We start from the raw sequence: 23,737 nt of genomic DNA, 5'->3' as shown, positions 1-23,737 counted from the left end.
AAATGGAATTCTTATGATATAACTTTTAAGTAATCGCATATCTTAATTCCTACTCCAGTATTGATTTAAAGTTTTATACAATAAGCCCCAAACACAAGTCAAGTTCTATTTTAAAAGTCGTAAAACTGCACTAGCTTTCTGACTCTTCTATTGAGTATGGAATGAATTTAGTAAAATAGAGCTTTTTCAATTATTCAGTATGATGGGTTATCCAAACAAGATACTTCTGGCCAAATGTTTCACTTTGTTGCTTACATTGCTCAATTTTCCTATTTTCACTATTCAAATAAGTTCAACAAGTTCTAATCTCCCGCTTCACCTTGTGCTCTAGAGGCCTGAACTCCAAACTTTTGACAGTCATGGACCCCCAAAATGAAGCTTCCACACACTTGTAATAGTGTGTGTGGGAAGGGAGGGGATAATTGATAGATTAACATGTGAAAATTAAGGACTTACCTTATAGTAATCATGTCATCTTCCCATAATAGAAAATATTTAATACAATTTCACATTCTTGGATTCTGTAAGTTTCAAGAATTTGAGTTAAGGAGTGCTGTGATAAACAAATCTACAGTATTCTGGAGTTATTTATTAGAAGCTAATTTACAAAAATAAGCAGTGGAGAATGAAAGGAACTATGATTTCTGATGTTAGGGTAGTTTAACAGTCTGATAAAAGTGACTAAATGTTAAGAGTCAAAAGAAAATGTGACAAATTCCTTAAAATATGAATCTAATGCAGTAAACACATTTCAACATGTTTGTTGGTATTTGCATTTTTTTACTGTTTAAGCAGGAATTTTTAATTTAATTTCTACCGTCCTTAAATTTTAACCTCCAATTAAAAATACATAGATATAATTCTGAAGATATTCCAATGGAAAGTGAATCCATTCTCAGCATTATGTATCACATTAGAATTTATTTATTTAGAAGATGTCTGAAATTTAGCAGTCAGAGTCAAGTATAAAGTGAATGGAGCAAACAAAAATTGTACTATTAGAACCTAGGTGTAAAGAAGAGTATGTGGATTCCACACCACCTATATGTCCCTCTTAAACCTACCTTATATTGCAGTAAACTAGATGTTTTGTTAAAAGTAAATACGTCACATGCAATAGCCAAGTAAATACTATATAAGGCCATTCAGATCTGACAAATGACAGTATAATGGCATTTTGTTAATTCTGTAAAGATTATATTGCTGAGTGCTTTCAAAATTACCTAATGTACAAAATTCTAGACTTAGTAGACAAAGAGTAACAACACATTGAATTTAAAGAAACAAATCAAACTCAGGGTGGGATTCTGTCTTGTTTTGTTTTGTTAAAAACCATGTATTGAATTTAATTTTTAGTAAAGCAAGCATTACGTAATGCTTTAAAATTTTAAAATTCGGGGAAAAAAGTTTACATCCAAAAAAGACGAATGGAAAATTGTGCTTTCAGACTGTAGAATTAGTTTTCTTACAGGGTTAACCATTTCATCTCGCCATTGGATACTGGGAATTTCATCTATGTCATGTGTATATATGTGCAGTTCATATCCAGGTCCTGCAAAAATCTAAAACTGTGTGCTTCACTTCATGTAGCAAAGGCACCTATGTTATTCTCCCTTTTGAGCAAAAGTTATGATCCAGTGTTCCTGCTGAAGATGATTTTTCCACAGTTGTGTCACTCACACAGTGTGTGGAGCGGTACAGGAAATCACAAGAGAAGGTGTCAGCAAATCCCTGCTTAGGCTGGAAGAAGTTGCTCTGTGGACCATTTGAAGAAGCTCTGGACTGATCACAAGGGAAACCGAGCAGAACTGTGAAGCAGACGGACAGGAACAAAAGGCTATTCTGGTGTGAGGAGAAATCAGTCACTTCAGCTCCATAAGCAGATGTTGCTACTGGACTGACAAGTGGAACCTACTCCTGCTGGAGAAAGGTAAAGTTTGCCATTGGGGCAGACACACAATTCATACACTGTCTGTTGAGCATTTGAGGAGCTGGGTGAAGATGAGAAAGAGCCGGTCGGCAGATTTCCCAGCCGAATTGTATCCGCATTCAAAAATATCTAAGGGGAAAAATTACATTTGAATTCATTTTAGCAGTCTATATTCCTCAGGGCTTGACAACATGGTCTAATAAGAAAGACTACACAACAAACAATTTTATTGCTTTAGCTGCCATGCTTTGTTGAACAAACAAATGGCATTCCTATGGTGTAGCCCCCAAACTCTATCGCTATCTTCTCCTTTGAGACTTGGTGCATTCTGACAGAAAACCGTCAGTCTGAAAAGCAACATTGTACAATCTGCTTAATAGGCCAACCCACTTATTCAAACACCCCAGAAAATTAATGAGTTTGACAGTCTCTCAATTTAACTTTATCATGCCTAGTCCATAGAATGTACAAAGAACTCCAAAGCTTCTACAGTAATGAACCACAAAAAGGAAGCTTCCACATGTCTATAATGGCATGCATGGGGGAGGAGGATATTCATGGAGATGACATTACTGAAGTGATGAGAACTTAATTTAAAAAAATGACTCTCTGACCTAAATCTTCAAAATACTTATAAAATCACGTTGACAGTCTAAAAAAAGATTGACTAGGCAGATAATCAGCAGGATTAGTAACAATTATAGATATAATCAGGTTTAAAGTCTCCGTGAAACATGTTACTTGTACTCCACACCCAGTTCGCCGGATCTTCTAACTTGCAAAAGTATTTCACTGACTCCAAATCATGGACTCAATACTTTCAAGAAAGTGATCGCGTGGATTTGACATGCATGGGGAAAGTTCCAAAGAAAAAAACATTGGATCATGAATTTGAATGAGTGAAGAAACTACTCTCTCTAGCTATTCCTTCATTCTAGAGTTATGTAGCTAATTACTGCCTAAAAACATCTATGAATTGACAGGAGAATCAGAGAATACACCATTTTCTACATATTTGCCTTCATCCAAATCTTATTAATTTCTTACTAGGACTCATGTAATAGCCCTCTAACTAGCCTACCCAGCTGCCGTTCTTGTCCTCTTATAGTCTGTTTTACATACTGCTAAAGTTTTAAGAAATGCAAATCAAATCATGCCACTCCAGTGTTCAATATTCTCTAATGCCATGCCATCACTGTTAACGTGAATCTCAATTCCTTTCCACAGCCCCCAAGCCCTGTGTGATCTGGCCTATCTCTCTAAGATCATTTTCTATATTCTTCTTCCTCCAGCTGTTGCATTTTCTCAAATATACCAAAAGAACTTTGGCTTCAGGACTTTTTTATTCCCTACTTCTTTAGCCTGAAATACTATTCTCCAGATATTTACAAGAGGGAATAGATATTAACTATGTGGTTAGAGAACAGCCGTGGGAGGAGTTTTCCATTGTTCCCCTTTTTTATACTTTTTAGATTTTGAAACACAGGAACCAATTGCATACTCGAATGAACCAGGAAAAGGATTCATATACTATGGACATGTATATTTTAGATTAATTTTGATTTGAGCATGTTTGCTCAAATCTCTACTAAAGTTCATGTTCTCAGAAAGGACTTTCCTAATCATGCTATTATAATAACACTAATCCATTCATTAATTTATCTTTGATAGTTTTACTAACCCTATAGTAACAATCCCTTCCTAATATTAATTGTATTTGTTCACTTATTGTCTGTTTCTCTTACTTAAAAGTAAGATCTCTCTTTGGTTCACAGATATCAAACAGTGCATAGAATTATGCAATTGCATATTGTGTGGAATAATGCTCTTCCTTTACTTTGAACATGTGTTGGGTAAAAATGTTAGCCTCCACCAAAATCCAGTTCATCCATTTCATTCTCTATAGACCTTTCCTTGATGCTCCAAGATGGAAAGACTCTATTTGGTTCTCCCATAGCACTTCATTGTTTTTCATATCTGATTTTGCTGATCACTTCATACGTTATTTTATAGTAATATTTATATCTTCTTTCTTTACTAACCTATATCCTCCTTGAAGGTGGAACCACACCTGAATTTTATTCACAGTGTTTGACCCTGCACATACAGCTTCCATATAATACAAATAGCTGTTGAATAAACAAATAGATTATAAGAAAATGAATGACTGAATTTACTAACAGTACTTGAAGTTAAGAAAGCATCATTGAAGTTTTTGTTTGTAGGTGACAAATGTTAAAAAGTATTACACTATAATTACTCCTGGGTTGAGTGATAGGAAAGTAAAGAGAAAAAAAAAAGGCTTCTATTATAATTATTTTAATAAGATTTGTTTATCTGATATAAAATTTAGAAATGCACAAAGCAAGCAAAAGAAAATGACACTACATTTTTGTGTATAGATGCTGGGCCTCACTTCTTCTGACTCTGTTTCCATGTTGAGGGACATCAATGCATGTAACACATTGTAACACACTCTGCACTGTCACTTATTTCTCCACAGGGGAGGAGGGATGACTCTTCTTACTTGAGTCTGAGAGGAACTGGTCTTGCAGAGCTCATTTCCCTTTCCTCACGTTTTTTTTTAGAAGCTAGCATGCTTGCAGACGGCATACATTCTCAACCTTTAACAACGCCAAAAAAAAATATTATAGGGTCAAGCTCTGGAACTGTGAAGTTTGGGTCTGCCTAGTTGGAGGTCAATTCACTCTGAAGAAATGTTAGGTGCTGGTATTTTGTCCAAGAAATCTTGAGACGTAGACAATAAAGAGTGGGGCATGGAAAGATAAAGAACATGTGAATAAGGAGACTAATATGGTATTGATCAAATGACTATAAGATAGTGTGAATGGTTCATTTATTAGCAAGCAAATAAATTGTACTCGTTAGCCCTGGTGGTTTGCAGACGCTTGCTGACACCATGACATATCACTGGTTTTTATAATTTGAAGCTGACTGTCTTTCTGTTGGTGTTTCCTGAATGAGGAAATGCAGAGGGTAGCCGTTTTTATACAGGTAGGGCATGCAAGTGGCAGCCTTAGAAATCAAGCACAGATGTGGAGGCCTTATCAACGGCGTTAGCCTTGAACTTTATGTTGTGTGGCCTGCTTCAGCTTAGCTATAGAAGTGCCCTCCAGCTCTCCTATCCATTTAGGGGTTGCTCTAGACAATATTTAGCTGTACGACAATACTTAATTCCATAAATTTCTGCAATCCAGACTGTAGCCTCACACATATAAGGGAGGTCGATTTTATTAATAGATAAATTCAAATGAATGGGGTCTTTAAAAAGAGAAAATTATATATTTTTCGCTTGAGATAGAAAATAAGTCAGGAGGTAAAAAGGGGAAATACATATTGATTTTTTTTTTCCAACCCAACACTGCTCAGCCTCTCCAGGCTTCTGCAGCATGGACAGGTTTGTTCTATGGACAGAAAAGGTTCTATTTCTTTCTGCTAATGCAGTTACTATAATACTGTTCATTTTCCAACTTCTAAAATTGATATTTCTATCTTACATTGCCCTATAAACTATATAATCCATTTGTTTATGAAACTCTTCCTGGTATTCAGAATTACACCCCTGAGGTTTTAACTCATGGCCTATTGTCTTCTTTCCACCAAGAATTCATTTATCCCATTCTGACATGTTGAAATCAGACCTATCACTGTAGGAGACAATCTTAATCAATTTGCAAAAAAAAAAAAAAAAAAACGTTTTCTCCTTCATTGGTGATCTTGTAAGATATGTTATTATTGCATATGCTATTATAACACTTTCAATGTTCTTACAATTATGATTCATGTTGTCTTGAGAGCTGAATTTGAAATTCCTCTAACACTATGTCTGAAATAACTGAATCTTCTGCAGTGCAGGATTTTGTGTGCAAGTTCATGCTTACACATTTTATCTATAATTTTTGTTGTCTCAATACTATGCTTGTTTTGATTACAATTAGTTTAAAAACAATATAAAGGTAGGGACTTTGCATCTTTCTATATTGTTTAGTAAATGATCAACCTGTCTTTCGGTGGCATAGTCAATAAAACAAAGAGAAACATTTTATATCATTTCACACTTCTTTGTAGGAAAATTGCACGCTATTTATTCTAATATAAAATGCTGTGCTTTTCTATATCTTTGTTTCATTAATATAAAAATAGACCACATCTGAAAAACCTCTTGCTATGGTTAATTTATAGCATAATAATGATTTATTTATAGCATAATATTCAATTCACAATTAAATGCTGATCTGTAACTGAATCCAAGGATTCTGTTGATACTATGAATGAAAATAACACAAGTAAAATGGTTCATAAATAGGAGTGGCACAGAAGTTGATAACCACTAATATTTATGAGATGATTCACTATGAATAATTTGAATGAAATGGTTAGCATGATAAAAGCAACTCTTAAGAAGAGATGTGAGATATTTTGAAGGATTTCTGTCTTGATGTGGTAAGCAAAGTACTGTAGTTTGTAACTGTAGAGGAAAGACATCCTAAAATGTAACATGGACATATTTACTATATAACATGGATATAAAATATTATAAAACATATTTCTAAATAATTTAATTGTAAAATTTACTAAGATGCTAATATGGTCCTGACAATAACTTTGTACAAAAGAGAAGCAAAATATATAATTAAAATTTATCTCGACTCAACAATTGAGATAATGGCATAAAGGTAAAGGTAAAAAAGAACATCCTCTTTTGACTCAATTAATGTATCCTCTCATCTTTTCATCTGAAGACGTATAGAATGCTCCAGAGCATCTCTCTCAAATTATCCTTCCATTCTTTTTTTCTCGAGTTGCTCTTTGTAAAGTTCATAATAAAAAAATAAATAAGCATAATAAAGAAGAAAATACTAAGGGAATTAGTTGGGAGAAACAGTAATCCAACAGATTTAGACCTTCAGAGATTTTAGGAATGATAGTCAAATTATATAGAATGGAATATGTTTTATGCATAAGGCTTTATAATAATTAAGGTAGAAATAAAAACAAACAAGCAAACAAAAGAGCAACTACCAAGATGTCCAGGCAGATTTGAAAAACAACGAAAGATAAAAATCCTAGAAATGAACAACGTAATTAGTAAAATTAAGAGCTCAATGTAGGGATTAAATAAGAGATTAGATACTGAACAGGAACCTGGACATGTAGATCTGAATAAATAAGAAGAGTGAGGCACAGGGAGACAAAGGAATAGAAAGTAAGAAGGAGAGTTTAAGAGCTCTGGAGAGTATGAGAATGAATAGACTTAGTATTTCTTCAGAGTTGTAGAAAAAGGTCACAGAGAAAATGGGGAGAAGTATTATCTAAAGACACAATGCTGAGTACTTTTCAGAATTGACCAAAATGTGATTTATCAGACACAACAATCACAATGTATACAGCAAGTAATGTAAATGAAATAAATGTGTGCTTAGAGTGAAAGAGTGGAAGACTCAATGCAAAGAATTCTTTAGAGCAGGAAGTGAAAAAAAGCAGATGATCTTTAAGGGATTGACAACAGACTTAAAGGAGATTCTTGGGGCAAATAACCTGATATGAAAGAAAGCTATTGAGTATGTCTATCTTGGCAGTAACAATAGGAGTCACTAGTAAACTTTTGATTTGTTTTTATTTTAAAAAAAACAGGCACTATCTTTACAGGAACACACAAACATTCAAGGTGCTTTTCTGAGAGAATGTTTTAAGACCAAAGTAGAATAAAGAAAACAAAGATTACCTTAATTCTTCATATTATCTTGATATTTATCTTATCTGCCAATTTTGAAACTACAGGAGTATAGATGCCCCAGTTATAATTGGCATATGAATGAATGCCTTTCAATAGAAAATAAATAGAGCTTCAACTTAAGAACTTAACATCAGGTTTACCAAATTTCATATTTCAAAAGAAGTATTAATATTTTCATAATTTAACTCTCTTATGAAGCAGTTCTTTATGTCTCACCTGGACCATATGCATGTACTTTGAGGGGAACGGCCCTTGGCAGTAAAGGTCAGTCTCTACGCAGGGGAACTCACCTCCCCCTCTGTAGACTGCAAATGGAGCTCCTTCCTGCAGGTGGCCTTGAAATCCCCTGCAGCTGCACTCACCTGGACCCCTCGAGGAGCCTCCATTATCAAGGACCTGGTTGGTGATTCAAGCCTAAGAGAAAAACAAAACAATCTTTAATAGTAAAAAAATAAAATAAATAAATAAAGCACACACACATACATGATGCACTAAAAGATAACATTAATCACCTAAAACCAAAAAAGTAGGTGGATATGAATAAAATTCCTTGCTATTTCAAAAAAGGCCAAAATGAGTTTTTAGAATAATTTCTGCATTATTTATTTTTTGACTCTATGAAACTCTATTTGTTGACATCAATTATATCTCATTTGTATACAGATTTACTAAGAGTCCTATGTTTCCCTTTATGATGCACATGAAAAGTAGATGATAAGTTTTCTTGCTTAAATCTTATATACTTTCAATATTAATGATGAAGTTTTATAAAAATATTTCTACAAACTGAGCATGTATCTCTCAATAAAGAGTCTCTATCTTGTGGAGATGAGAGCGCTTAAATGAAAATCAGGAATATTGCAAACTTCCAGATGTGCACAGTAAAACTTTCGTAAACTTGAAAAATTTCAAAGTACATTTTACACTTCTAGAAATTAAGTAAAATGAAGAATTAAGGCATTTCCCACGTCAACTGACCTCTATTGGCTAAAGAAAATGTCCACACAATTAATGACATTAGTCTGAGGAAGAAAAATTAAATGAGGAGTGATACACAGCACAAATGTGATTAAAGATTAATTACATAAATTTTGAGAGAAAAAACATATTTTGATAATGTGTCTGCAAAAATGACAGCTGGAAGGTAGTTTCAAAATTATCTTCAAGCTCTTTCTTGTGGAGACTCCGAGGCCGTCGGCTGCTTCAGGATGAAGCTGAACATCGCTTTCCCAGCCACTGGCTGCCAGTAACTCATTGGAGTGGCAGATAAACGCAGACTTCATATATTTTATGAGAAGCGTGTGCCCACGGAAGTTGCTGCTGATGCCCTGGGTGAAGAATGGAAGGGGCATGTGATTCGCATCAGTGGTGGGAATGACAAACAAGATTTCCCCAGGAAGCGGGGTGTCTTGACCCATGGCCCTGTCCGCCTGCTCCTGAGTAAGGAGCATTACTGTGCTAGACCCAGGAGAACTGGAGGAGAAAGCAAAAATCTGTTCAGGGTTGCATGGTGGATGCCAGTCTGAGTGTTCTCAACTTGGTCGTCATGAAAAAAGGGGAGAGAGATATTCCTGGTCTCACTGATACAGCTGTGCCTCCTTGCTGGGGGCCCATAGAATTGCAAACTTTTCAGCATCTCTAAAGAAGATGATGTCCATCAGTATGTTGTGAGAAAGCCCCTAAACAAAGACGGTAAGAAACCTGGGACCAAAACACCCAAGATTCAGTGTCCTGTTACTCCACACGTCCTGTAACACAGATGTCAGCGTATTGATCTGAAGAAACAGCAGACTAGGAAAAAGAAGGAAGAGGCTGCAGAATATGCTAAATTTTTGGCCAAGAATATGAAGGAGGCCAATGAAAACACCAGGAACAAATTGCCAAGAGATGCAGGCTGCCCTCTCTGAGAGCTTCTACCTCTGAGTCCAGTCAAAAACGAGATTTTTTAAAAGTAAGAAATAAATAAGATCAGACAGAAGAAAAAATAAATCGTCAAAAATAAAATGAGAAAAGAGCCAGAGAAGGCAGAATACAGAAAGTAGAATATAATCATAAAAGCGCTGGTGTGAGAAGAGGTAGAATCTCTGAGTTGGTCTTTTTATGTAAGTGCTCTGCGCTGGGGTTGCAACTGCCTGTGTTATCCTTGACCACACGACTTCAGGACAAGAGCTCTCAGGTTCACATGAACCATCGTCCAGAGCAACGAGTTTTCTCTGAGGCAATAGATCCTGTGCTGTTGTGCAGACGCAACCACATCAGTTTGATCTCTGGATATCAGCCTTCTCTCAGTAGCGAAGTTGAACTTGACTTAAAAGTGATATAGAAGGACTAGAGCTAGCATTTAGAATAACTGATTTGAACACTCTCAAATGTCTTTCTTTCTTTTTTTCTCACTCACAAAACCAACTGTGGGCCTCTTAGACATCTTCTTAAAGTCCCTGGAGGGGTAAGGTTTTGAGTATACATATTTTAAAGAAATCTCTGCATTTTTCTTGTTTTTAAACAAACATCACAAACTTTCACGGAATAGTTGAATACTTGAAAAGAAAAAAAGTCACTCACAATTTTTTTTACTCATAATCCTTATACTTGGCAGACAGTATCTTATTTTCAAACCCTGCATGTTAAATGTATATCTTTAATTGATGTCCCCTGATACACCTCCAAATCTACATCACATTGAATAATATATCTGAGACCACTGCCATTTCCATTGATTAATTATCCATAATATTAAATGTAATTATTTAATTTTAGTTTGGGTATTATTGAACCATTCAAACAGAAGTCAGTAAAGGACTTAATTAGACTAGATTAAGGGGGAGAGGGGTGGTAGATGAGGGTAAAAGGGATCAAATACATGGTGATGGAAAGAGAAGTGACTCTGGGTGGTGAACACACAATGGGATATATAGTGATGTGTTACAGAATTGTACACCTGAATCCTAGGTAACTTTGCTTACAATTGTTACCCCAATAAACTTTAATTTTAAAAAAAGAATATATTAAAGTTCTAAAACAGATTATGTATCTGACATTCACAGAAACATAACTCAGTGAATTTATAAGTGGGACGAAAAGCATATTAACTTTATCAAGTAACTGATATATTTTATTTCTGATGATAAAGTGTTGGGGTTTTACTCATATAGTTAATAGTAAAATATCCATATTAAACATGTACATGTTTGTGCTATAGTTCTACTATGTTTGACATTTGGGATTAGAGCATTAAATATATGTTAAATATTTCATCGCTCTTGGGTTTTTCCATTCTCATCTTTATTAATTATTTAATCTGAAAAATTTTATTATATTCATCTTCATTTTAGACCTCAGATATCTACTGCTAATGTAGCCATAGAGTAGAGTGCTTTGATAATACTTACTTAGAGGATTCCCCCTTCAAAGAAGTGGTAAAATTGAGATTTGGCTGGACCTGAATTCAGGAAAGTTAGCTAGGATCAATAAGCCTCAATTTTATCATCTCTAAATTGACCATTATAATGTTTTCTGATAGGATTATAATAAATTTCTTAAACAATAAAAGGGAATAAGTATGTGTAGAATAGTATTTTGAAATACTAATGGAATATTCACCTCTGTCCTGTTTCCCTGCTCCCCTTACCACCTCCCCATTCACTACAGAGTATCTATCCTTTGCCACAAACATTGGATGAAAGAGCAGAGAAGCTGATAAAGATTCTTTGAGTTTCCTAATCTTATAGACATTTTAAGTTGAATAAAATGTTTGCCACTTAATGTGTTGAAAATGCATAAACAGAAAACATTATAAACAAAAACAGAAGAAAACCAAAATGAGTGAGAACTTGTTCTTTATTTCTACTTTTTGGAAAACTATTTTCTTGATTCATGGGATAGAGAAGATTTGGAGGGAAATCAACAGAATTAGTCTTGAATGGTTCTGTGTTCTGCTACCTGAGGCCAAGTCCTGTGTTGTGGGACCTTTATTCTCTAGGTGTTAGAAGTATAAGGAAAGTAGTGATGTCTTGGCTTAATTGAGGGCAAGGTATGTGGCACATATACACAATGGAATACTATTCTGCCATAAGAAAAGATGAAATACTACCATTTGTGATAACATGGATGGATCTTGAAACTATTATGCTAAGTGAAATAAATCAAACAGAAAAAAGTTGAGAACCATATGATTTCACTCATATGTGGGATATAAAACTGAAAGCAAAAAGGAACAAGACAAGCAAATAAAGAAACAAAAACTCATGACAGACAATAACTTAGTGGTTACCAGAGGTAAGGGGGTGGGGGGATGGTAGATGAGGGTCAACAGGATCAAATATATGGTGATGGAAGGAGAACTGATTCTGGGTGGTGAACACACAATGTAATATATAGATAATGTATTATAGAATTGTATACTTGAAGCCTATGTAATTTTGTTGACAATTGTCACACCAATAAATTAAAAGCAAACAAACAAAAAAAGATTCTTAAAGGAGAGAGGAGTGACCTGCGGTAAATTAAAACTAAGTGGAGAGAAGATTGTGAAGCTCTTTGTGAATGCCAAGTTGGCTCATGAGGCCACCAATGACCAAATGTCACCTCTAAATGCTTTGGAACAATGTAAGCCCCTTGGTACAATGATGCAACTCCAAGGGAAAAGAACAGAACTAAACAGACTGGGGCTTCCTTTCAGATATTCAGTGCAATGGAGGCCAAACATGTAAATTAACTTTTACGAGCAGAATATTTTCATTTCTTGTAGAGCTAATTTTGTGAGGTAAGACAATATATACCTTTTATGTTATATGTGCATGTGAATTATTAAATATGTGTATTACATAAGTAAATAAAACTTATCAAAGAGTACTTGAAAACATTGAAAAGCTGGTAGCAATTTTACAGGTTTTCTAAATCCTTCAAGTTCTAAAGTGATTAAGACTTTGAATTAAATAGTTTCAACTGTATGTTTTACTAATCTTGATAAAAATTAAATGTAGTGTCCATTAAAAAATAATATAGTTTTTAAAAAATAGCACTATGTTTTCAATAGCATCCAACATTAGGATAAGTAATACATTCTAGACAAAATTAATTATGGAGAGTCTGCATTTAAAGATTATGCAATAAAACTTTATTAGAATATTGGGAGGATTTCATAATTCTATTTTCAAATAAACAGTTGTGGTAGTTAAATTTTTCTCATGAACATGAAAATTAAAGTAAGCTTGCAAACTATTTTTACACACTGGCCTGATTATTTAGCATAAGCAAATAAATCCTTTTTGTGGACAAAACATTATTACAGAACGACAACATATATGAAGAACTGAAAACTTCAAACTTATGTTATTGTGAATAGCATGGATTCATAGTGATCTTTACAGATGCGTATGTTATATCTGAATCATCTAATATCAACAGCTGTAATTACATGTACACTTTCATTTACGCATATGTACACATATTAACTATCTAGAGCTATTCATGGTCTCTAGGTTTATCACATGCTAAGTAGGGAAAAAAGGCATTTCTCTGTTGTGCAAATATTGCTCTGCAGCTCCACCTAAACTCCAAGTGTTAAACTCCAAGAAGTCTGACAATAAGATAGTAATCTCATTTAAGTACATTCAAGTTTTTAAAAAAGCTTTGAAATTAGGTAGGCATATGATTATGATATAATGTATCCAAAACCAGTATTAAACAAATAAGATTTAGATACAAAATCTTAAAAATATGAAATAAAAGTAGGCATTATATTTTACTAGCTATACCAGATTATCAAAATGGTTTGATGATTGTGAATTAATATATTTCATTGACTATTTAATAAAATATTTTCCCAGGCATTTACTAAAGGCTGAGTGCTTCTTTCTAGAAGCTATATTACGAATTTCAGAATAATAGAAAAGCATTACTGATTTTGAAAGTGTTATTGTGTACTGACTGTAAAGTAATGGAAGTTATTTATAAGAAGCGATTTAGGAAATTGAGGTATTAACTCACTGAAACTTAATTACTATGCTCAAGATTTACATCTACCTACTGAAAGAATTAAATGTAGGATTTGAACAAGAAGCTCATAGGTTCTACATGAGTTCTACTTAAAATTTTAAATCCAGTTAACATCTCTGGGGCTCAGTTACCTAATACACAAAATCATAGAGTACATTAAAAATAGAATATCGTAGCCATTGCAAAACATCATTAGATTTTTCCCTTTTTATTAGTGAGTTATATAATTATAATAATATACTAAAAGCTAACATTAATACTGGAAACTTAGTCTATACTTAAAAAACTTTGCATAGATATCTCTTAATCATCCCACCAATACTAAGAAAGGGGCACTTTAATTAACCATATTTTACCTAGGTAATACTTGACTTTTATTGTAGTCATTTTCTCAGGATTATGTGGTTGGTAGTAAAGACCTTAGAATATCCAAAGCAATTATGAAAAAGTATAACAATGTTGGAGAACTTAAAACTTATTGCAATGCTATTGTAATTAGGACAGTGGAATAACAAATCAAACAATAGAATAAAATAGAGACTCCAGAAATTGACTTTTACACGTATAGTCAACAATATTTGACAAAGGCAGTGATCCAATGAGAAAAAGCAAAGTCTTTTCAACAAATGGTGATGGAATAACTGATCTCTATATGGACAAAATGAACCTCAACCTATACCATACACTGTTATCAAAAGTATAATAAAAGCTAAAAAAACAAACAGCTTTTAAAAGAAAATATCCTTGTGACTTGAGAGTAGGCAAACTTTCTTAGACCACACAAAATCAGTAACTAGTAAATATTTGAAAACATAAATTAGATGTCTTCAAGATGAAATGTTGCCTTTCAAAATTACCATCGATAAAATGAATATACAATCCATAGACAGAGAAATACTATTCACACACGCACGCACACTGTATATATATATATATATATATATGTATATATGTATATATGTATATATATGTATACATACACATACATATGTACATATGTATACATATATACACATACACACATGCACACATGTGTATATATATGTTTGTGTGTGTGTGTATACACACACACACACACACACATATGGTGCCAAAAAAAGTATACACATTTTAAGAACAGAAAACTGTGCTAAAATTGCAATGATATATACCAATAACAAAAGATGAACACAAGTCACGTTTGATTTCTGCAATTATAAGAGGTGCTCAAAGTGGTTACCATCAGTGTCCAGACACTTCTGATTACAGCGAACTACTGCTTGAAAAACGTTGACCAAAGTGTCCACTTGTATACATTTTTTTTGTTATCCCCAGTATATGTGATTAAAGACGTATAGGAAATAATAATGAAAAATCTACCTGGGTGTATATAGGTGACCATTACACAATACTTTCTACATTGAATGTGTCTGAGAATATTCATAATAAGATGTTTGGAAAGAAGGGGTGGTCTCAGATCTTATAGGATTATCCACTTCTATAAAATTTGTAAAACATTATGCTATGGGATTCTAAATAAGAAAAGTGTTAATTGATGCTAATGTTTGACTGTCATCAACTCTATTCATGTGCAATAAAGAATATTAATGACATATAGAGATATTTCTAAAATATATAATTCTTGTTGCTAATTTTTTATATTAATATAAGTGCTATATTATTTAATGTCTGTGTTTTTCAGTTATATCAGGGACAAGGATATCTGAAAGGACTTCTGATATTATTTACTTTACTTGGAAATTCAAGAATTTGAGATAATCCTTGATAAAAATAAACTCATACATAGTTCTATATCATGAGATTTACAATATTTCAAAAAGTAATAAACATATGCAATAAAATCCCAATAAAAATCTCAATAGAATCTCTTTAAACTTAAAACATTGTGTCAACATATTTTGAGGAGACAAGTAGGCATGACAATTATCAGATTTTTAAAATGAATGTAAAGTCGCATATTTTCCTTTTAAAATTAGAATTTAATATAAAAATATTTTAATTAAAATGATATTGAAATTAGAAATAGAAATTGGGTCAATGGAACACAATACGATTTAAAACAAAGTATGAGAAATTAATATCTGACAAATGTAGCAATCATTTTGTTCTGGAAAATACTAGATTATTTAATAAATAATAATAAATTGACTAATCATATTGGAGAAAATAACATTAGATCATTAACAAACTGTGCAAAAATAACTCCCAGTTTCATCTATTCAAAATATTAAAATTAATAAAGAATTCACCAACTGCAATATTCAACAGAAAATTAGAAATAAATTCAGAACATAATTTCCCATTTTATTCATTCAAAGTATGAACTATAAAAAATAAAAGTGTTCATTTTGAGAGCATTATAGCAATCACAGTGATGAATTTCAGCATAGTTTTCATAGTGGGTACCCAGGGATTATAGCAGACACAAGGATTAATGTTGAACCTGAGTCACCCTGCCATCTGTTTTTTTCCAAGCCATTCTGTTTTTATGGTGTTTACATACCAATGATGCAAAAATATTTGTTTTTAAGGTGGTGTACAATTCTCAAATTTGAAAATGACTGGCTTAGGTCTCTAGCAGAATTCTCAAAATTTGAAAAGAATTCAAGTTTCTTTTACCCTAAGTTACAAGATGCCATTACAAATGTAAACTTAAGCAGAATTTAAGTATCATGTATGTTGTTCTTGCTAAATATTTAATGCCAGATACATAGTAGGCACTCATTAACTATTTGCAGCTTCAATGATGGAATGAATGGAGAATTGAACAGAAAATGTTTTAAGGAAAAAAAAAATCAACGCAAACTGTGACTTGAACATATCAGAAATCTTATTGTCTTATCATTTCAGGATACAGTGAGCTTTCTTCAGATGCAAATCACATTGTTTTTGTTTCCTACATTTTTGTTGTTTTCTGTTCCCTAGCTCATCCCATTATGGTCTCCTGCTTCAAATTAGATCAAACAAATCTCTAGATTAACTGAACTTTTTGTGTTCCCAAGATTCCAAGGTAACACAAGCATCTCAGAAGGCTCATTTGCTATTAAACTCCAAATAAATATATAAATACATATATAGAATGACAGAATAAAAGGGAAGAAGAAAGAATGAGAGGATGGCAAGAAAGAAGGAGAGAGGAGGGGAATGGAAGGTAAAGGAAGGGAAGGGGGAGGGAGGTGAAAAATACTACGTTATTATTTTTTTGTCTTAGGTAGAAAAATGCCAGCAAAGTATTTTATCGCTTTTTTGATAAAATTTCTCAGGGAAAAATCCTGAATTGCTTAATAAATGGGGCCTTTTCCATGAACACAGGAGTGATATAAATTAGAGCAATGTAATTTCAGAGAGTAATTTGGAGCCTGGGAACTTCAACATTTCAGTTTTAAATTATAGTCATACAAAAATGGAAATGATGAAAACATGCCAATTATATCATTAAATGTTAACTAATTTTACTGATTCCAAGTCAAGATTCTTGTCTTATTCTTGGAACAGTTAATGGAAATTGGATCCAAACAATCTTTGGGTAATGGGCATTATATAATGGATTACGTCACTTCTTACCATAGACTAAAGAATCCCTATTGAGACTAAAGAATCCCTATTGAATCGCAATGATTTACATATAAATTAATTTAAGCAATAAAAGAGAAAGAGCATTCATATGTGAACTATTCCTGGCAAATATGCCATTATTTCCTTACTGACCATTAAGCATACATTCTTTTAGCCTTGAAACACGTAGGTCCCAATTAAAAGCATTATCATCTTATATAAGAAATGAAATAAAATCTAAATGTTTAGGTTTAAAATGAACATGAAAACTAGCACAAATCTTGGCATATATTAAGCACTCATCAAACATCTAATGAACAAATAGATTATAGAAATCTACTACATTTCCACACCAAAATATTACCTATACTCTATAATAAACTTTTGAAATGTTCCTTTTTAAAGACTTTTATTTTTGGACAGAAACAAAATCAAAGACAACTTGGCTATTCACTCCACAAATTATCCTTACATTTACTGAGCCAACCCATCACACCTTGTTGATTAGGATTAGGTTGCCAACTACCCTGTTTCCCCGAAAATAAGACTTAGCCAGACAATCAGCTCTAATGCATTTTTTGGAGCAAATTTAATATAAGACACAGTATTATATTATTATATTATATTTTATATTATATTATATTATATTATATTATGCTATGCTATGCTATGCTATGTTATATTATATTAAAGACCCAGTTTTATATTACAGTAAAATAAGACCCGGTATTATATTAATTTTTGCTCCAAAAGACGCATTAGAACTGATTGTCTGACTAGGTCTTACTTTCAGGGAAAAATGTTAAGAGTATTTCATATTGCCCCCCAAAATAACACTGTCAGCAAGACTTGCAAAGATCTTTTTAGACACTCTGCTTTTAATCTTCGGCACACAAATGAATAATTGAACACATCCATCATTGCTGTGCTTTGTTTCTGTTTCAGTTTTGGAATTTAGATCAGTACTTATCTTAGGGGTTGCCAATCTGTTTTTAGCACTAGCAGATATGCCTAGTTTAGCTCAATGGTTAAATAATTGATAACTATTTAGAAAACAAAATCTTGAAACACTATATACTAATTATAATTTAATTCACATTCACACATGAATTTTGAGACATGTCAGCAATGGAATTAAAATAGCAGTTGGTTCTTACTCCTCTTTTGGTAATAGATTTTCTTAACGAAAATCATAAAATGAGTATATAATTGCAAAATGTTAAAATTAAAAAATGTTTCTTTTAGAACTTAGTAATTTAATTTTTTTATTGAATGAATCACTCAACTTTGATAACTGTTGAAACACAGTTCAAAACAACTGGAATCCTTGTTTGTCACATGTGACTTAGTAATACAATAACAAATGCTGCCACATTCCTTATATTGTATACATTTAGTAGTATCCTCATTATTCAGTTTTGCTAAATTTCAGTAATTCAGATTAAAGGATATTTCTCAGACACTATTCTATGTGAGATACTGTGCTGGTTGCTACAGCACTGAAGATAAGCAAGAAAGGTGCAGATAGTATTCTAATGGAACATATAAACTTGATAAGTGGAGACGCATAAAATAAATTAATTAACAAAAAGTTAAATTCCTAACTGAGAAAAGAGTCATAAATCAAGACTGTAAGATATTATGAGACACTACACATATTCTTCAACCCTTCTAAATCCTTGGGGTTTTGCCATAGAGTATATAATTATTTTGTTGTCTTATAAAAAATGCTTTGTTCATCTGAACAGGGCCATCTTCTCCTTTTATTTTAACTTAACTACTTGGTTTGAATCTGGGTTACTCAACTAGTGAGAAATTGAGTTCTTTATGAAATTTCATCATGGAACTATAGAAGTCTGCAAATTTTACTCTTTTAAAAGTATGGTTTTTCTTTTCTTTTTTTTCTTTTTTTTTTTTGCATTAACCTGTTCGACTTTATTTTTTTATTTTCATTTGAGCAGTTTTCCCACTTATCCAAATGAGAGGGGCTGAAACTGACCTTTATGAAATAAAATGTTTTTTGTTTCTGGTTATTTATTTATTTACTTATTGCTTAATATTTTTATTGTGTTTTTCAAGACAAAGACTCTTTTGGGTTGATACTTTGATTCAGCTTTAAATGGTTTTAATATTTGATTTATTTTTTAATACCAATATTGTTGTCTTTTTAAATACCATAGCAAATGCATTTTAGAGTGTAATTTACCTGTCAGAAATTAATTATATAAATATCTTTTTTATTGACATGTAACGTTGCATTCATTTAAGGTGCACAATATAATGATTCGATGTAAATATATATATATATACATATGTATATGTGTATATATATATATATACATATATATATATATAGTGAAATGATTAACACAATAAATTACATAAAATATCTTTTATCCCTAAAGCTTGACTTATTTATCAAATTAAGAACATCTACGGATCAGTTACTGTATTTTAATATTTCAACTTTTATCAACAGTTGCTATAATAATCCGGGGGAGAATTTCCTATAATGTTATCTCAAAATCTTGTGGGTAGTGAGAATTTTACCTATAACTGTGCCTCTCAGGAATAGCACAATATCAGGTAGCAGCTTATTCCATTGGAAATATTAGATTGAGGAATCCATCATAGGGCAATTAAGTTCTGCCTTTTTCTGATTACTATTTATATTTGTTTCTGTTATTTCCCTCTACTATCATTCTCTGACCATTACTAGCATTCTCTTATTCCCCTCTCCCCCTTTCTTTATGCCTGTGCACGCCATATATTTCATTGGCTATGACAGGTTTTCTGGAATCCTTACCTTTATCGATCCTCCTCTCAACTTCCTTTACAACTGCCTTTTCCTTTCTTTTTCCGAACTCCTCCTATCTGATATATTTATTTTTATATTCATTGGACGTTTATTACAGAAGCGACTATATGAAAGTTTATTTTTAGAATAATAACACATTTTCTTGCCTTTCATCAAATACTTGACTATCTACCACGTAGGCAGGAAATGTAAATTCTTTACATAAGTATGTAGCACATTTTCAATTTCAGTTCTTTGTATATCAAGGATGATCAACAGTGATGGAAACAATGATACAATATAAGAGACAGGACTTACCTGAGGTCTTGGAAAGGTTCTGCTCTGATGTGAGGTGTTTCAACAGAGTGTCCGAATACTGCTCCTTCAGTGCCTGGGAGTAACGTGAACGGGGTAGTTAGTTTAAGCAAGTGGACATGTACACTGGTTTTCATTTCTATTTCTATGGATCAAATATACTTCCTAAAATGGTACAACTGAAAATAGGAGTACAGAAAATAGAAGAAAAATTGGAAAAGCGGTTAAGGTAGGGAAGGACCAAGGTGGATAAATCCAAATGTCACTACTTTTAAAATGATCTTATTTATAAAAGTTCAGATTGAGTTAGAACAAAGACCCATCTCCTTCCCATTTTTGATTTCCCTGCTAACTGAATTTGAGGGCAGGATAGGCCACAATACTAAGTTCTGTCTTTCTGGCAAACAGCAGAGCATGAATGAAAATGTGGAGAGTGAGCTCCAAAGTAGCATATTATTAAATATTTAAAGGCATAGGTCTTATTAGTCATTTAGCATTTCCCCCACATACAGCTCCCACCTTTGATAAGATTTATCCTTGAATCGCAGAGAACTGATCACCTTACTTACTGATCACTAGAACTAAGGCTGTATCTAAAACCATGACCTACTTGAATTCATTCTATTAGAGTTGACTTCATATAGTTATCTGAAGAGGTCATGTATGCTAACACTTTCTTCAGGCAATTGAATGATACTCTATCTAAGCTTTCCTTTATAGACTTCATCTGATTTTCCATGTTCCCACAGCTTTTCCATAACTTAGCTGAGCAAAAAAGAATGCAAAAATGCAAATGTAAAACACATTTTTAAAATAAGACGATGAAGACAAAATCTCTTTTATCCTTTTGGAATTGCACATAAATGTTTTAGATCATTTCTTCAGGTATAAACTTAATTTTATTTTCATTTAATCTTTCTCAAATATATTGGTATAAAAAATGTTGTAAAAAAAATGTTGTGCCTCCTCCATCAATGGCCTCCACACTAGCTTAATAGCACAATGCAATTGAAAAATACAAATTTCAAAACTACCAAATGAAGCTGCTTCTGCTTATTGTGAAGACCATTATAAATATATTGATTTAATAAGCAATGAAGAAATTGCCACTAGGAAATAAGAGCTAACACTTACATTCCGTGAAAATAAGTTATCATCTAAGGAAAGAAGCTAAAATCAGCAGGTGACTCCTCTACATAAACCAGCAATGCAGACCTTGATCTTGAATCATAGCAAAAGAGATTTGTTAAACATTGTAACATGGGTTCATCTACATTATGGTTTTAGGGGTAAATTTATAAGATTCTGCTGCAGTAAATTCCTAAGAGTAGAGATTTCAGTTTATAACCTTAAATTAAAGCTATTGTCATTTGTTGACCTCGTATTAGATTTTAGTAGCTTCCCCCCCTCCCCCATAAGAGGATCTGTAGGGCATATTTCCTTGCTGCTCTTCCCCCTTCTGCTCAGGTTCCCTGGCTCCTTATGAAAATTACTGGTATAGCATTTATCTTTTTGCTTTGCAATGTGCTTTAAATTCATACGTAGTAACTTACAAGTGTCTTGAACTCAAGGATTTTGTCATAATCAATTTTGTACACCTAGTACTGCTCTTGGATTCTGATATATAGTTGAGGATCAGTAGGTTAAAAACAGAATGAGAATGAAAGAATTAATAAGAGCATGAATAAATTAAAAATCATTCTATTTCATTATTTATATGTAATTTATATGTTAAGTTTCTCTTTCTTAGTATATTTCTTTACTACTTAAACACAAATCAGCTTATTAATATCCTGAGTTGATGATCTGAATGTACGGAAACTGTTGTTATTAGCTTAGCCAATGTTAATTTTTTCTAGTAAAATAGGTAAACAATAATGTTAAATTGTTATTTCTGGTGGAAATCGAAAAACATCATGCTATTCATTTGAGACTGGAGAATAAGCTGCCAAGATTTCTGAAATTATTAAAATCTGCTTTTAGTTTTTATTCAGCATTTTTCATAATTATAAAATGATCTCAAGGCATTTACTCTCAGATGCCAAATCATGCCCTCTCTTCCACTTCTGAAGGTTTCAGGGGGTAAAAAGAAAAAATGGAAAAGATACTTGGTGATCGGATGGAAAATGCATTGTAGTAAATATATTTCCTTTAAGATGAAGTATATTTTAAAAATAAATGACTTGTATAAGAAAACTAGACTTAAATATATCAGTACTGGAAATGATGCAATGTCCCTTTTTGCTCACACATATATTTTAAAGTTTCAAGGAGCTTATATTTTATTAAAATTTATTGGTGGGGAGCTCTTCATGTGTTAATTCTTTTCATGTCTTTTACAAAGCAAATGTAAGTGAAAATAAATCATTTTCAAATAGAAGAAATATGTGGCTTGATAGAACTATTAATACATCTAGGAAAGATATATAAATTACCCCTTTTTCAAATCCCACCTACAAGAAAAAAATTGTTTAGCAGAGCTTTCTTCATTTACTCTGAGGATATATATTTTCAGGAAATAATAAGTAAATCCAAGGTTTATAATTACTAAGGTTGTCATTTTCTCCATGACTTTAATAACCACTAAAGGAATGAGAAGCAGCATACAACCCGAGGCCTTTAATAAATCCTAAATGAAAAAGTACCACCAAGAACATATTTTAGGCAAACATAATCATAAGATTCTATTCTTACAGATTTGTTAAAAGGCAGTTATGTTTGAATTGATTACTCCTGTGAATTTTATGTTATCATTTGACTTGTAATTCATTGTGTGACAATAGATAAACAAAGAGAGCTCCATTTATTGGTGTTTGTTTTCAACCCACAAGAGGATTGGTATTGTTACTTTTAATTAATTGAAAGAAATGGCTGATTTTCCCCAGGACTAACCTCTATTTTCCTCTACAATGAAGTTTCTTCACCAAGAATGCTCACGACTTTCCCAGCTGTGACTGCCCTAAATGCATTTAACATTATCTATAGAGCAATTCAAAGCAGAGTAAGCCATTAAAACTTTATGCAAATCATAACTGGTTTAAGCATCCACAGTTTCCAGGCAAGTTCAGAGATCTTCAAAACTCTTATGCTATTATGTCACCCTGTATTTTATGTGTGTGGTCTGTTTCTGTGCCACAGTAACTATCTTTAAAGATACAGGTCCTCTGAGCTACAAAAATAATGCTTTAGAGTTTACATTAACCCTTGGTATAAGTGGGTCTGTGCTGGTAAACCATGGGTAATATACAACAGAATAATCAAGGTTTGTACTTTATATTTCTGGAATCTCTTGATATACTCAGCAAAGATCTCACCACAAACTGTTTAAGCAAACATGTTGTATTTTCAATATAAATTGCTCATAAATTTTCCTAGAAAGCATAAA

At 32.6% G+C, this 23,737-nt stretch overlaps 1 protein-coding gene and 1 pseudogene across 3 annotated transcripts in view; one reads left to right on the top strand and one right to left on the bottom strand.

Annotated features, from left to right (window-relative positions):
- Window positions 1–1,041: 1,041 nt before the first annotated feature.
- The window catches only part of SGCZ (sarcoglycan zeta), an 803,628-nt gene continuing 780,932 nt past the window's right edge, over window positions 1,042–23,737 (bottom strand). For both annotated transcript variants that reach the window (XM_081045860.1, XM_081045861.1), the window contains 3 exons: window positions 20,356–20,428; window positions 7,979–8,102; window positions 1,042–2,059 (listed from right to left, as the gene is read on the bottom strand). In XM_081045860.1, the coding sequence (XP_080901986.1) occupies window positions 1,868–2,059; window positions 7,979–8,102; window positions 20,356–20,428 (389 nt within the window). In that variant the 3' untranslated portion in view covers window positions 1,042–1,867. The remainder of the gene's footprint in view (window positions 2,060–7,978; window positions 8,103–20,355; window positions 20,429–23,737) is intronic.
- Window positions 8,897–9,654, top strand: LOC308496583 (small ribosomal subunit protein eS6-like; annotated as a pseudogene). The gene has a single exon. The product of its transcript is annotated as a small ribosomal subunit protein eS6-like (transcript).

Source organism: Rhinolophus hipposideros (genome assembly GCF_964194185.1).
Source record: "Rhinolophus hipposideros genome assembly, chromosome: 4".
NCBI classification, from domain to species: Eukaryota; Metazoa; Chordata; class Mammalia; order Chiroptera; family Rhinolophidae; genus Rhinolophus; species Rhinolophus hipposideros.
This window is presented reverse-complemented; position numbering and strand designations above follow the sequence as displayed.